This window comes from Papilio xuthus, unplaced genomic scaffold (genome assembly GCF_000836235.2).
Source record: "Papilio xuthus unplaced genomic scaffold, Pxut_1.1 DF825928.1, whole genome shotgun sequence".
Taxonomy (NCBI): Eukaryota; Metazoa; Arthropoda; class Insecta; order Lepidoptera; family Papilionidae; genus Papilio; species Papilio xuthus.
The window spans coordinates 4,309,506-4,325,686 of NW_013532721.1; the positions used below are offsets into that span (position 1 = coordinate 4,309,506).

Genomic DNA, 16,181 nt, shown 5'->3' on the forward strand with positions numbered 1-16,181 from the left:
TCTTATGGACAACTTTATATTCAAAGTTTGTGATGTGAGAAATGTTTTAACTTTTTAAGTGTATGCTGATAGACTGTACGTCTATGGATCAGTGGTTAAGCACTTGACTTGTAATCTACAGGTCCTGGATTCGAATCCCACCATGTACCTATGTACATTTATCTGTCCTTCTTACGGCGAAGGGAAACATCGTTATGCAATCTGCACATATTTAAGAAGAAATACAAAGATATGTGTGAATTCAACCAACCCGCACTGGGCCAGCGTGGTTGAATATAGTTTAGTCATAATTAGAGTGGACGTTGGAACATAAGAACTTCACGTACTCGTAAAGGAATAAAAAAGTTGATGTTTTTTTAAAAGCACTTTTCTAATTGACTTCTGTTCTGAATGTCTTTATTTGTTTTTCTTACCAATTATCTTACTAATATTATACATGCAAATGTTTAGATGGATGGATGTTTGTTAGAAGGTATCTCCAGAACCCAAGTATCCAAGAGATAGCAAAAGAAATAGAGGTAGACAAAACAAAAGATGGGAAGATGATTTTAAGAAAATAGCTGGACCGTTATGGATCCGCTTAGCAAGAGATAGGAATACTTGGAAATCTTTAGAGGAGGCCTTTGTCAATTGACAAGCTTTTCAATACAAACAAGTTGCCGATCATTTAAATACTAGTAGAATTGTTTAAATTAATTTAGTTTTTTAGTTAATAGGCATGTATAACTATCATAAATTGTAAAAATTGTAAAGCAATAAAGGCTATTTTATTTTATTTATTATCTCCAGAACGGCACAACGGATCTCGATGAAATTTGGCATGAATGTAGAACATAGTCTGGAAGAACGCACAGGCTACTAATTTTTTTTTTAATTCCATGCGGACGGAGTGACGGGTGACAGCTTGTTGCTTGTTGTTTTGGTTACTTCAACAATGTTTGTAGATTAAAAAACAGTTTTGTTTTGATCATTTATTATAATATAACAGAGTTCTTTAAATGAATTAATTGAGCAAATAAACGCGGAGCACATAATCTCATCGTATAAAATTTATACAAAGAATAAATAAAAAAGATAAAGCTATCAGCTTTTAGTACAACTTATTTTTTTTCTTCCAACCAGTGACATCAAGTAACGATGTTTTTAAAATATCACATTTTCACAAATTTTGTAAAAACAGGATTTAATTGATTACAGATTTAAAATGACTTTGTATAAAACGAAATAAGTAATAGACATTTTTCTAATATTTCTTATATATTGTCTACGTTTTATATGTATGTATTATTTAATTACAATTAATTAATAAAATTAATTAAAGGTTTTGGCGACAAAAAATTAGTTTTGATTTAATAGAAGTAAACATCAATAAGTCAGTCTCAGTTTATTTACAAACAGAAAATATTTTAATTTAGTACCTTTTCCTTCTGTGACATTTTTTGAAATAAATATATTTTTTAGAAGATAACGAACATTATATGCAGTACCTATGTTACATATTTTCTACACAATAAATTGGCATTTCAACTGTCGCCAACTTTCTTTTACCTTAATGCTTGTAGCACACAGATGGCAAAGCGAATAAGAAACAAAGTAAAGCGAATGTTCACATTAAACTGACATGTATTTGGTTCGTTCAGCGACAGATATAGATTCCGTATTACGATTTAATTCGCTTAAGATTCGTTTTGCATCTGTGTGCTACAAGTATTATTGACTTATTTTAAGACAGCTATACGAATAAGGTCTCGTCTCATCATAGTTTTTAAACTACGTATTTTTGTACAAAACAGATACTGTTTTTATACAAATTTATTTTATTTAAATTTAGATTTATGTCTTCAAAACATGTCAGTATGTTCTTGCTTGTCAGGCGTGTTCAAAACTAAAATATAGAATTTTACATAAATATATAAAATGTTACTTCATATTTAATGATGCACGCAAAGGATTTTAAACATAATTTATTTTAAAAAAGCGCCTACTAGTATTGCAGAGCAGTTTTGCACAGAAGTAACTTTATACGTAAAAGTTATTTTTAGATTAAATACAATAATATTCAATTCCTTTTTGCTGTCTTCAAAACTGTGGAGCTACTTGATTTTGTTATTATAAATAATATTACCTTAGATACAAAGATAACAAAAAAGCCAAATAATTAAGCTTTTGCAGGACCAAGTTCTTGCGTTAATTTTATTTTATAGTCAATTTTATGAATTACTATTGATCTTTTATCTTTATTTTTGGCAAAAATATATTTGCACTTTTCATACAATGAAAATAAGTGAATTTTCTACTTCACAGGTACGTAAGAGCACGATTTTTTTTATATTTATAAAATGAAGTAAATTTTACATCTAATATTGATTTAAATGAATATCATATTTATTTGAATAAAATATCTTAAATTAATTCAGTAAATTAATTCTTCTTTAAAATAAAAAAATCGTTTTATATAATTTGGTTAAAAAAATTACTAATAAATATATAGGTTAGATTAATCTAGATATAATTTATATTTTAATTTATTTGGCTATGTTTTCTCTACAAATAATTCATCTACACATCACACGTTATGACAAAGACATTGATTAATTTACATTTACATTTATTATATACAAAGTATATAAACGCAGAAATTCCTTATGTAACTAACGTTATAGTACTGGAAGTACATTTAATAACAAATATATTTGGTTTATTTATTTACTACGAACAGAATTAAATATAAACCGATTTTAACATGTTTCTTTTAATCATCAAGAGAAACAATTCTACAAAGTTCCAATATTACATTTTTTTTTCTTTTTTTCACAAAAGTCAAAAGCAAAATATTTATCAAATCTGGTACAAGAATTTTGATATAGCCAGTACCTTATTTATTCATCGGTCAATCAGATATAATCTGTGATTTCAATTCTTTTTTACTATAAACATTTATTTTTTTTATTTTATGCATCATAAAATAACACTTTTACATATTTTATGAATTTAAAAATGTAAAACAAAAACTTGTAAAAATTTAAAACGTACAAAAAGACTAACTAATGTGTGGTTAATTTAATCCCTTACAATTACATCTAATTCATTGTTTTATTCAGTACAGTTTAAGAATGAAATAACATCGCTTTAATGGCTTAAGTTACGAAGTTAAGTGAGTGCGGTTCAGACTCTTTAAACTTTGACTACGAACAGAATATTTGATGATACTAAGTAAACAGTATAAGGTTTGCGAGTGGTAATAAAATCAGTAAACAATAACAACATAAAAGTTAATTTTAATGCTTTTAAAATAAAAAACAAGTATTTTCCATCAATTTCATAAACTTTAATTTTAACCAGGATAAATTATTAAATAATCAGGTCAATAACAATGATATAATTTGGGCGTACACACTATTTTAACTTTAAAATGTACAAGTAAAGAAACAAGTCCATCATCCACACCGCCTGCAGCGCATCAAAACAAAACTAATTTGTTTAATCTTTTTTTTTTTTTATATCATAAGGTGGCAAACGAGCGAGCGGCCACCTGAAATCGCTGAAGTAGCGAAGTGACCGTTGCCCATAAACATACGCAATGCATATGCGTTGCCTACCTTTAATCGACGGAGGAGAGGATGCACAGAAAGAAAATATTTTCCATTTCCATGCATCCTCTCATCCGGAAAGTCCACTTCAACTTCCCATCCTTTCCTTAAAAGAAAAGGGTGGGAAGGGAAAGAGCACTAAATTAGGCCTCCGGGACGCACACTCATCAGACGAAACGCGGGATTGCTTCCACTTCACGCCTGTCTTCTGTGTGGTGGTGGTATTTCACCGGGATAACCTGGCCAATTCGTGCGAAGATGTTAAAGCGGGTTCTACCACTCTTGAACCAATCTGTGCGTGCGGTGCTTTTTGCGCGGGCCAATGGACGCGTGTCTTAATAGCAATTCGTCCAATGACAGGACAGAAATCACCATTCATTAGAAATCGTGTTATTAAATAAATGTATTGAGTATAAACGCTTAGAATATACTATTTTCTTAAAAGAGATATAACCGTCTATCAAGTTCTTTTGAAGAACCTGCACCGCACTCAGTTATAAATATATAAATATAAATAAATATATAATTACCACTAACACCTACATACGGTAAGTAGGTGAGCACAACTCGTCTATTAAAATATTTGCTATTTACAAATGACAGGTGATAAAGGACAGCTTACACGCCCCACGCCGGCCATCATCGTAGGATGTGCCTGTAAAAAAAAACAAACTATTTGTAAAATAAAAATATAAATAACCTGACTAACTGTACGTTATACGACCGAGGGGAAAAATGCAAGTCATAATAACTATTAAAAATCGGTTCATTCGTTCATTTTACAGGCGACGGCATGGACATCTGGAATTGCAGATGCGTTGCCTACCTATATAATAGAGGAGAGGACGCACATAAATAGGTCATTTCCCCTTCCTTTGCGTTCCCACTTCTGCCAATTCCACCTCCCCGTGTAGTAAGGTTGAAGAGGAGAAAGATCGGCAATAGCTGACACGGAGCCAAAGTGCAGACACGTATTGTCAATGGCAAAGTCTCATTTTGCGTCGCTCCTAGTATTTTATATATTTAGTTATATACTATATTTAGTTGATATGTAAGGTAAGAATAATAAAAGACATTAATCATGCTCACCTTAATATTTGCGAGAAAGTAATTGTCGAACATAGTGCTGTCAGAAATAAAGACGCCACGGACCCTGTCAACAATAAGAAAAAATAAATTAATAAGATAACTGCACTTTGCTTAAGTGTCGATCAAAAATCATGAAGAAACTCGATTATGTAATTTAAAGGTTTGTATTTGATTCTATTTAAATCAACTCGAGTAACATCTAAAATGTCTTTCGGTAATTTACGAGTAATTCAAATTTGGAACAACTATAAATTTTAAAACTTTTATTACTCAATAAAATTCACCGGTGGTAGAAGTCAGAAAACTTTGAGGTGTCGTAATTCTTATCGGGTAAAGGTGAAACATAAAGTTTCGATTTTGCCATTAGGCATATTGATAAGAAACACATCATTACTTTTAGACATTATTAGTTAGAATCCTTTGGCGCGAATGACGTGCTTTTGTTACAAAGACAGTGTCAGTATGAATAGTGAGGGGACATAAACGTCGACATTTTAATAAGGCTTGTATTGAGTTGACACTGGCTCATTTTCGGATTTTCTTCCTAACAATACTTGTACTTAAACATCGATAGCTTACTTGGTAACGTCATTCACCCATCGGTTTTAGACCAAAAAGGATTAATCAATTTTAACAAATGTTAATTTAAAGTTAAGGCTGAAAACTGTCCAATCTTACTATTATTATAAATGCGAATGTCTAGGTGAATGGATGGATGTTTGAAGGTTTCTTGCGAACGGCAGTATAGATCTCGATGAAATTTGGTACAAATAGAACATAGCCTAGAAGAACACACAGGCTACAAATTAAGTTTCTTTTAATTCCATGCAGTCGTATCGCATCGCGGGATACAGTTAGTCACTACGTTTAGAGCAGCATAGCTTTCATTTAACGATAAAATATCATTGACTCGATAATAACTCCCCGAGCTACTTCAACAAACAGCAAATGTTGTTTGATAAAAGTAAATACAAGAATGGAATACCCAATAAATACTGCTTTATCCGTTATCTGTATCTTATCCGTTGAACAAGCAGACTGAACAAACAGACGCGATCGCGGTTGCGAGCCACCTACTGGAGGCCAACGAATGATACAACGTATAAATACTTTCAGATTGTACACAATTTATTGTATTAAACAAAGTGCTCAATTTAGCTATTTTGGTATAATCAAATTGATTTATATTTATCTAAATACTTAAACAGGTCATAAATAGGGCATCGATTTTAAGAAGGAAATTTGCAAGAAGCAAATTCGGGAGGATATTAAATTATTCAAACTTTCGTGAGACATTATACTAAACTGATATAAAAACGGCTAAACACTCGCTAAATAATACCAGTACCACATCCTGATGAAGGGCTCCCGATGGGCTCGAAACTAGTCGGTGCCACCACCGGACGAATATACGTGAATGTTTAGCCTTTTTTATATCAGTTCGGGAGGATATATTGGAGACTGTGACAATAATTAAAGAAATCCATAATAAAATATGGAGGATAAAGATCTATAGAGGTAGAGATAATGCTTGAAACACTCCTTAAAAAAGAGTACCTTGATCTCTTAAATCTTTCTTTCGTATTCGTTACAGTTAAATTATTGGAAACATTGGGCCGATTTTTTTTTTCAAAACAGACAGTGTATGTAATTCATTATAAAGTAAAATTTCATTTTAATGTAATTTCAAAAATATCATCAATATTTTTAGTTAATAGTTTTTCATATTTTGACAAATATTCTACTGATGGAGAGCGTCAATGGATATACAAAGCACGAAGTGCCTACGATAATGTTGACAGAAGCAGATGCATTCACTTGTCTACAGTATCTACTCAACTGATCGATATTTCGTGCAAAATTTGGATACAATATGAGCCACTGCCTTTGACTAAACGTTTCCAATACATTGAGTGGTCACCATACATACTTTGCACGTCTATTTGAAACTCGGTGGCAATTAGTAAGTTGTTGCAGTACAAATAATACAGAATAATTGGCACAATTAATTTGTAAGTTCTTGCACTTTTCATAAAAATTGTAATTCACGACGAGTACAAAATGTTTGACGACTTAAATAAGCTTAATGCAGGTATTAAATGGTATAAAAAGAGACCGAACGTAAAGACAAGAGAATCGTAAAAAGGGAATAGAGACGCAAAAATGATTTGTGTCTGACCGCTTCCATTGCTTTCTTTTGCTTTATTCCGAGCTATGCGCATTTTTTTTTGTTTGAATATGAGAAAATAATTTTGTCCGCACCAGTTTCCAGTGCCGCTATAAATTAAGCTGGGACAATACACGCTGGATAAATCGTTGTCACGTAAGAATGTCGCATTAGGTGCGGCGGGGAGAGGTGAGTTACCCCTCCCGCCTTCCCTCGAGACCCGGTGAGATTCCCGTCGGTATGTGGTCGGTGGCGGGGTACGGGGTGAGCAGTGGGGGGCCAGATTGAGGTGGGAAGTAATAACAGAGGCATGCCGCAGTTAGCCCACTACGTTGTTATTGCATTGTATTATTTACGTGCGTCGCTTCTGCTGAAGGCGACAATTGCCGCTCCTCCGGAACGTTTCCGTGATTTAGATTTATTGCTCTTTAGTTTGTTAAACTTCGCTCCCCCAAGCATTGTACGATGGTTTAGTACCTATATTTTATGGAGGTGAAACATTGCGTTTTGAAATGTAGAATGAACATTAACTTTTGTTATATCGACTTGGAATATCTTTCTATACACGAAGTCGGTCAATCGTGAGTAACATAGACAAGATAACAGAAGAGTTTTGATCTTCTAAACATAGACAAAATAAGATCTTAAAGTACGTCAATTTTATTTGTAAATTCTAGCAAATAATGAACAAAGTTTTTATTTATTTTCTTTTAATTATGAGCATTCATAAAGAGTAAGTTTAATCAATATCCTTTTATAGGAGTTAAATAAACACTACCATTATTGTTAGTATTCTGGTCTTCAAATGTATTTAGTAATAAATTGTTTTATCTTTATTCAAACAAAGGGATATGAACGCAACAATACAATGCGCATAGTCATGGAAATCTACGCTCCCTTATCAAAATGTCGTTAATTCTCCTTTGACTACACGATTCTTAGAATCAATATAATGTACAGAAATATCTATTACTATGCGTTTTCTTTCTTCTAAGGTTAAATTATATTGACGTACAAAAATTCATCTAACTTGGACTAGAAGTAAACCAGTAAATATAAGCGAATAAATTTGGAAATAGTAATTTGTCTTCATCGTAAACGTTTTCTTAAAATACCTATAGTAACAAAATAATCTTTACTAATATTATAAATGCGAATGTATAGATGGATGTTTGTTTGAAAGTATCTCGCGAACAACTGTATAGATCTCGCTGAAATTTGGCCTTGATGTAGAATGTAGTCTGCAAAAACATGTAGGCTAATAATTTAGTATTTTTTTTTAATACCGCGTGGATAGAGTCGCGGGTGACACCTAGTAGTAACGTAAAGCTCCTCTAACAAAAATAGGTCGTGCCAACGTTAATGTGAATCTCACTCAGGTACTTTAGTATAATTATTATCCGTGCCGGCTCGTTCATAATTCTGTCGGATTTACACCCTCGTTATGTGAGTTCCGACGAAAATTAGTCTACACGGCTTTCTTGGGTTATTTACATCAATGTCGCTTTCGTTTATTGTCTCGCTTGTGCCTTTTTTATGGAAACATCTTTATCAGAAATTTTATAATTGGTAAAACGTTGTCAGCAACATTTCAAGGACGCGTCATGGTACGCACGTTTCGTTACACGAGAGAGATGAAACATATATTTACAATGAGAAAGAAAGAGATAAAACAGGTTCAACGCTTTTGTTGTCATAGATGTTGATGAATTAATATATACTTAAAACAATGAGATGACATCTTTGACATTTTATTTTGTAAGTAATGTTAGCAAGACAATCCGACACTATGCCGGTGTACTGGCGCAACACTAGCCTTACTAAAATGTCTTCGTTTATGACGACGCCTCACTAATCATTCTGACACTTGATTTCGTAATGAAAGCGCGCCATTCGCGCCAGAGGATTCTAACTAATAATGTCTAAAATAAGACTTATTTGTGTAACTTAAGACAGCTAGTTTTTGATGAATAAATGAGTAAGGAGAGCAATTCAGTTAATGCAAGTCCATAAATTTGCTACAAACAGCTTACTGCATGTTGCTGTTCCAAGAAAGCCATTAGTATAATTTATACCAAAATTCCAAGCAGCCGGCTTCTAGCATAAGAAGTGTCGCGGCGGTAGTTAAATTAATTTGTACGTGATGATTTATCAGAGTCACTAAATCTGCTAAAGAATATTCCAATTCAAGAAAAGATATTTCGACTCGGAGAATTGTAAATAGAAATAATAATAAAGTTTTCTCTCTATTTTACTGTAAAAAAATACATATTTTTATCCATAAATATGCGATACGACGTTAACTTCGTTAGGCATCTATTCTTATACTAGCTGTCGGCCGCGACTCCGTCCGTGCGGAAATAAAAAAATAATATATACTCCTATGTGTTCTTCCACACTATATACTACAGGTGTGTCAAAATTTATCACGATCCGTTGATCCAGAGATACAATCTATCCATCTACAATTTCGCATTTATAATATTAGTAAGAAGAATTCCAAGATTGAAATTAATATATGCAAGCACTCAAATAAATGAAAAATTCTTACGAAATTGTATGTAGAAAAAACACTTGGCTTACAAAGGGGAACAAAAAACTTAACCAAGGGGAGACACAAAAAGGAAACTGTTTCGTCTAATGGAGTAAAGTTCAGGAAACAATTTGGCTAAACATTCGCTAATGGAAATGGAAGGAAGCCAGCCCAATGACGAAGTGTAGTGAATGTTGATTCCCTTGTTTTTCCTACCAATGCCACATTTATTGCCAACTTGCGGAATATATGGACCTTTTTTTAAGTTATAACTTCTTTACCATATTTTTAAACTTTCTAGTATTACGTCTTGAATGGTAACTACTCACTGTGTTGGATAAAAAAGTGTTACTGTTACTATTGAGATTGTGTTGTAATATTGAATGGATTAATTTTTTTTTATATAACAATGAATTTTATTTATTGTCTGTGGCATCTGTCAAGATTCTCATTCTCTTTGATTCTCGTCATTTATTTGCAAATAATATATCAATGCTATTATTTACTTACTTAAAAAAAAAACCTAACAAAAAGACGTATCAAAAATATATTGTGTTCGAACATAAAGAAATTTGACTCTGAATTATCGTATCATTTTACTAAGAATATAAATTTATATGTAGGTAAATTAGCTAATATTAGCTTTTATTATGCGCTTATTTATAAAAACTTATTTTATAATAAATGTATGTAACTATATTAAACCACTGAACCAACATTGCACTGAGAATATGTTACATAAAAGCTCTAGCTTCATCTCATGTTAACAAACCCCAAGCTCGATAATGTACTTTAAAGATTTTAAACAAACATCGCTTTAATAAACCACACGAGCGACTGAGTAGGATAGTTAGTAAAGTTTTTTAACTACATCGTAACATCTCAACTAGAATATTTATAAAACTATTTAATTTTGCACCCTTCAAATTAAAACCAGAATCGAACATATTCTACATACAGCATGTTCACGTTCTGTATTGTGTTATACAGGTCGTTCAACAATTCAACAACCACTAGTAATAAAACATAATGATGTCACTGTTCCCTTAAAAAATCATCATTAGCTCACTATATATCCCCACAGAGGGGCTCGGAACCTACCCTAAGTTAGGGGTGAGTAGGCCATAAAAAAATCAGAAGGATGAATATATTTTTTTTTTATTAAAGCGCAATAGAAACCTAGCGTAATATGGATCCATTATAACAATTAAGGTACGATAACACTGTATGTATTAAGTGTGCGTACATAAGATTAAACACGTTCTGCAAAATTAATTCAAGTGTTCCGCAAAGTTATGTTAAAACATGATTAACTATTGTATTACTTCCCGACGAGGGGGGCTTGCGAACTAACTTAGTAGTTATTTTAAGATTAATTAGAAAGCCAGAGAGAAATACTTATACGGTTATTGCATAAACATTACATTTGAAGAGATCATGGAGGAATGTCGGCTGGTTCTGAAACAAATCTGCGTGAAGGAGGAGATATTAATCTTTATTTGTAGTTATAAAAAGCGATATTTATTAGTAGTAGTAGCAAATATCTAAAATAACATGCTGGAAAGAATACTAAATGAAACGTCACATTTTCAAACAGTTCAATCGTTTACTACAGGAGGAAAAAAAAATACACACGAAGAAATACGGACCAGGGTCAGGTGAAAGTAAAGTTATAAATAATAAAATGTCACCGTAACAAACACATATTGATTGTAGTGTTGTGTAAATATTGAAGGCAAACATTTAATGAAGGTCGTTAGCTTCAAAGGTCCGTAACAATTTTCATCGGTCAACTGGCCGTGGCCCGCGGCTGTATATTTCATTATCGAACTCCGTCAGGGTCGTGCGCCGTCCGTTGTAATATTTTAAAGCCCCTCATACACAAGGCAACGTAAAACGTCGAAACTAATATTATATGGTAGCATTGCGAGAATCATGTTGCGTGACACACAACGTTGAGTCGTCGACGTGAATCACACGGTTAGTAAGTCATAGCGGCTTCATGTCAACTGCATAGATTAGCTTTGACCATCTTAAAAATTGCATGAACTGTTCTTACGATGATATCGACAAACATATTACGAGCTGTCTTTGGGGATGACAGTGAAATCGGCGATGCGCGCTAGTACATTGTATTGCGTAAGTCTTGGCGATTAAAATCGCCGGCCGAAAGTTTCCTTGTGTACAAAGGGCCTAATAAACGACATATTGCCAGCAATTCACATATCAAATATACTTTTTATTGATATTTAACGTACAAATCGAATGCTATTTTTTATCAAAATTGCTTTGTTAATCTTCTGAATTGTACCGTCAATACATAATTCCTGACATAATTTTTATAAGCAAACTACTTTGTCATAAACCAAAAAGTGCTTAATTATCGAAGTACAAAAAACTCACCCTGATGGAGGACCCGCGATGGGTTTAAAACTAGTCGGTGCCGCCATCGGAGTGAACGTGAGTGTTTTAGCCGTTTTTATATAAGTTTAATCAAAATCCTATCGCAAGTGTAAAGACGATAAACTACAGTTATAATCAAAACAAATTAAAACAGTTAATTGACATCTTTAATAATTTACAGCCAATCTATTATTATGGAAATCATAATTCATATGAAAGGAAGGGAACAGAGTCGATTGGAAGATTATTAAAATGTAAAATAGGCAAGAAGTTTATTTAATTCCAACGTCCCTGCTTAAGTCACGACTAAGCTGTATTATTATTTGCTTTTAATATAATTAACACGCTTTGCCTAAGCTTTGAGGTTTAGCTTTAGATTTTTTAATTAACTTGTTTAAAAACAATATTTTATACTTGTGGAAACACAGTGTTGTGATTTTGGTAAAACAAAATAATTGGACTTGTGAAATTCCAAATCACATTGTTACAATTTTTTTTGCCATGAGTTTCATTGGTAAGTATTTGATGTCTTCCAATGCTGTCACCTACGACTATATCCGAGAGGAATTTAAAAAAATAATAATTAGTACCTGTGCGATCTGTCAGACTATGTTCTACATCTATGCTAAATATCAGCGAGATCCATGAAGCCGTTATGGAGATATATTGTAACTAACATCCATCCAAATATGCGCAATTGTAATAAGCCCGCTTAGCCATCTTCGCACGAATCGGCACGGCTCGCCCGGTGAAATACCACGACCACACAGAAGACAGGCGTGAAGTGGAAGTAATTCTGCGTTTCGTCTGATGAGTGTGCGTCCCGGAGGCCTAATTTAGTCCTCTTTCCCTTCCCACCCTTTTTCTCATAAGGAAAGGATGGGAAGTGGAAGTGGACTCTCCGGATGAGAGGATGCATGGTAATGGAAGCTCTTTTCTTTCCGTGCATCCTCTCCTCCGTCGATTAAAGGTAGGCAACGCATATGCAATTGCGTATGTCTATGGGCAACGGTCACTTCGCTATTTTAGCGACTTCAGGTGGCCGCTCGCTCGTTTGCCACCTTATGATATAAAAAAAAATTATAATATTAGTAAGATTTGATTCAAAGATTGATTTTTAAATATACATTTCAAGTGCTCGCTAAAAATTTACATAAATTTTGTAAAACGTGTATAGCAAGAAGTACATGCTATTCCTTTTTACATTTTCCGTAAAAAACCATAACAAAAAATGTGATTTATTTTAAAATGTGCAGATAAAGCAATTATCGAATGTTCGCAGTAATTTAGTGTGGCCGTCGCAACCACTAGAATATCTTACTCCGGTTGGATTTTTTTTTAATTTTCTCTTTCCCAACCATTAAATGAATTCTCAGTTTAAAAAAAAAACGTTTTTAGTACTTTGTTACATGTATTTTTAAATTACTATTGGATATTTAATCAATTAAAAACATTTGGTTAAGATTCTTTCTTGAATTATTTTCACAAAGAATGTACGAATAAAATTTGATAGAAATTTATAAATTTTCTAGCTTTAATTTGCAATACTATCATAATAGTAATGGTATTTTAATAGAAAAATATTTGATACAAGGCGGAGATCGAACTCTGTATTTAACAAATACCAGCCACTGCACCCACTGCGCCATTGATTGCTCTTAAAGACTAAAAAACTTAAAATGTCTATGTTTTAAAACTGTTGAGTATCGTTTATTCCTTCCATTAGTAAAGCTTTGCAAAAGTGCTCTTTCAACGTGTTCCATTACGCGAATCCGCTTTCTTTTTGTCCCTTCCTAGCCGATTGTTTTTGTTGCTCACTTGTGATGCTAAGTGTTTTTATATCACGTAAACACATGCCCGGTTTTCTACTAAGCATTATTAATTGTTAATGTTCTGAATAGTATATTTCTTCGTTCTGTAATTCATCTTAAATACGAGGTTATTTTTTTTTGTTATTAAAACATTTGTAACAAATTGCATTGTAATTACATAAAAATGTTTGTTTGTCTGTCTCTATGTGGTAATCTAATCTAGCTAATCAAAACGGCTGGAGCTCAATTTTATATGTTATATAAAATCTGTTGCTCTCCGTCGTGTTCTGTCTAAACGGACCCTTAGCAAACAGTCAAGAAAAATCTTGTAAGACTTCTAATAAAGTTTAATTTCATAAGTAGTTCATAATATAAATATAAATTGACTTCAACAAATCCGAGCGGGATTTTAAATTCTGTGTACGAAGCTCTGAATTAATGGAGTTGCGGTAAAGTTTGTTCTTACCAATTGCTTTCATATTGTATTAAGTCACGTATTTTATTACAATTTTTAACTATTTACACGCAATAAATATTTCCGTCGTCTTTTATTTCGTAAGTAAGGCCCTACGTACATAAGGCAATGTAAATCTTTGAAATTAATATTGTACCCATGTGTCGCGTGTATCGCGTCGTACTATGCACGGCAACTATAAATCGTCGACTTTTCTCACGACTATATTGACAAACAGGTAGCTAGCGACTGGTTTTGGCGATGACAAATAGAGATGACGATGTCGCTTCTGTGTACGAATTTCAACGACATTGTATTAAACCACTTATCGATAAAAATCGCCAGATTTTGAAAATGTACATCACCATGTATACGACGGGCATATATTGGTCATCGTAATCGTTTCAAAAATTACCTCGCGATTTTGTATTTTGAATCAAGAGCAAAATGAACAAGTTGCTTGTGTATTATTACATAATCCATTCTATGTTCCAAATTTTATTAAGATCCGTTCAGTCGTTGTAGATCAGATCGCATAAATTGACTAAGTTAGAACTTAATTAAGTCCTAAGTCACATTAACTTAATATATTTATATGTAAAAATATATTCTCTTTAAATAAATTTATTTAACTTAAATCTTTTGATCCACTACTTAAATTATGTTTTTTACGGATCAATAACATATACTGTGGTTACACATTTATGAATAGTTAAAATGTCATCAGATGTCATATTGAATTTATTGATATTAACCTAATTAACAGGGAAATGAGTTAATTTAATTAAAACCAAACATGAATACTGCCGGTTCGTGACTTTTACTCTGTTTGTAGAATTAAACAGCGCTCCGCTTATTATATTATTATAATTGATATTGGTTGGACGTGCATCTGTATGAATTTTGATTTTGCGATACATTATGCTTTGTTTACTCGCGCATTTACATTCAAATGAATCCTTTATCATGATTAATACGTCAGACAATAACCAACTATAGGCAAACAAGCTGAAATAAACTAAGGCGTTAAATAGTCAAAGAATTATAGGAATTAAATAAGATGATTCAGCATAATCGAAATCACACGAACAACAAAACCATAGACAGATTTATTAGACCAATAAAATATGGTATACTAGCTGTTGTCCGCGATTCTGTACGTGCGGAATTAAAGAAGAAAACTTAGTAGTCTATGTGTTCTTCCTGGCTATGTTCTTAATCTACGCCTAATTTTTAGCAAAACCCATTCAGTTATTGTAGAGAATATATATCATCAGCTCACTATACGTCCCCACTGAGGGGCTCGGAGCCTACCCTATATTACGGGTGACTAGGCCATAGTCAACCACGCTGGCCCAGTGCGGGTTGGTTGACTTCACACATATCTTTGAATTCCTTCTCAGATGTGTGCAAGTTGGATCACGATTTTTTCCTTCACCGTAAGAACGTCGGATAAATGTACATATGTTATCATCGAAAAACACATTGGTACATGGCGGGATTCGAACCCAGGACCTACAGATTGCAAGTCAAGTGCTTAAACCCCTGAGCCACCGACGCTCTTACTTTGTAGAGAATAATATTTGAATAATTTAAAATTTCCCCAACCTACAATTTTAACACGATCGAAAAAAGTGAATTCTACAATGAAATTGTTTGTCCTTTACAAAATAAATTGAATTTATCCTCTACGTGAAATGCTGTAACAAAAGAGAAAACTTTATTAACTTTCCAAAAAGGACCGATAACGCTACATTTGACACTGATAAAAATAATACTTATTTCTACGAACGCGTGCACTCAATGTTCGTTGCAATGTTTCTGTTGTGCAAATTTAACTATATTATTAAGATACGGAGAATTAACAGAAGCAAATGAAATAATAAAGAGAAAAGTTACCTACATCATTGTAATGATACGTGAATTACTTTTTATGGAAATTACACTAAGGGTTTATTTTTGAATTTCGAACAAAGGGACCATTAGTTTTTTTTATTTTATTTAATGGCATCGATTCTAAAGTTGGGTATTTCCTGTTGGACTGATCGGCGTAGCGAATAATTTAATTTTTTTACCATTGGGTCGATCGATACTATTTTCAGCGGCCCAATGTGATTATTTTTATAATTGGGCC

General features: G+C 32.8%; 1 protein-coding gene across 1 annotated transcript in view; it reads right to left on the minus strand.

Annotated features, from left to right (window-relative positions):
- Positions 1-4,123: 4,123 nt before the first annotated feature.
- The window catches only part of LOC106125193 (uncharacterized), a 152,318-nt gene continuing 140,260 nt past the window's right edge, over positions 4,124-16,181 (minus strand). Inside the window, exons 9-10 of the mRNA XM_013322299.1 lie at positions 4,680-4,743; positions 4,124-4,245 (exon numbers count right to left, since the gene is read on the minus strand). Of these exons, the coding sequence (XP_013177753.1) occupies positions 4,230-4,245; positions 4,680-4,743 (80 nt within the window). The 3' untranslated portion in view covers positions 4,124-4,229. The remainder of the gene's footprint in view (positions 4,246-4,679; positions 4,744-16,181) is intronic.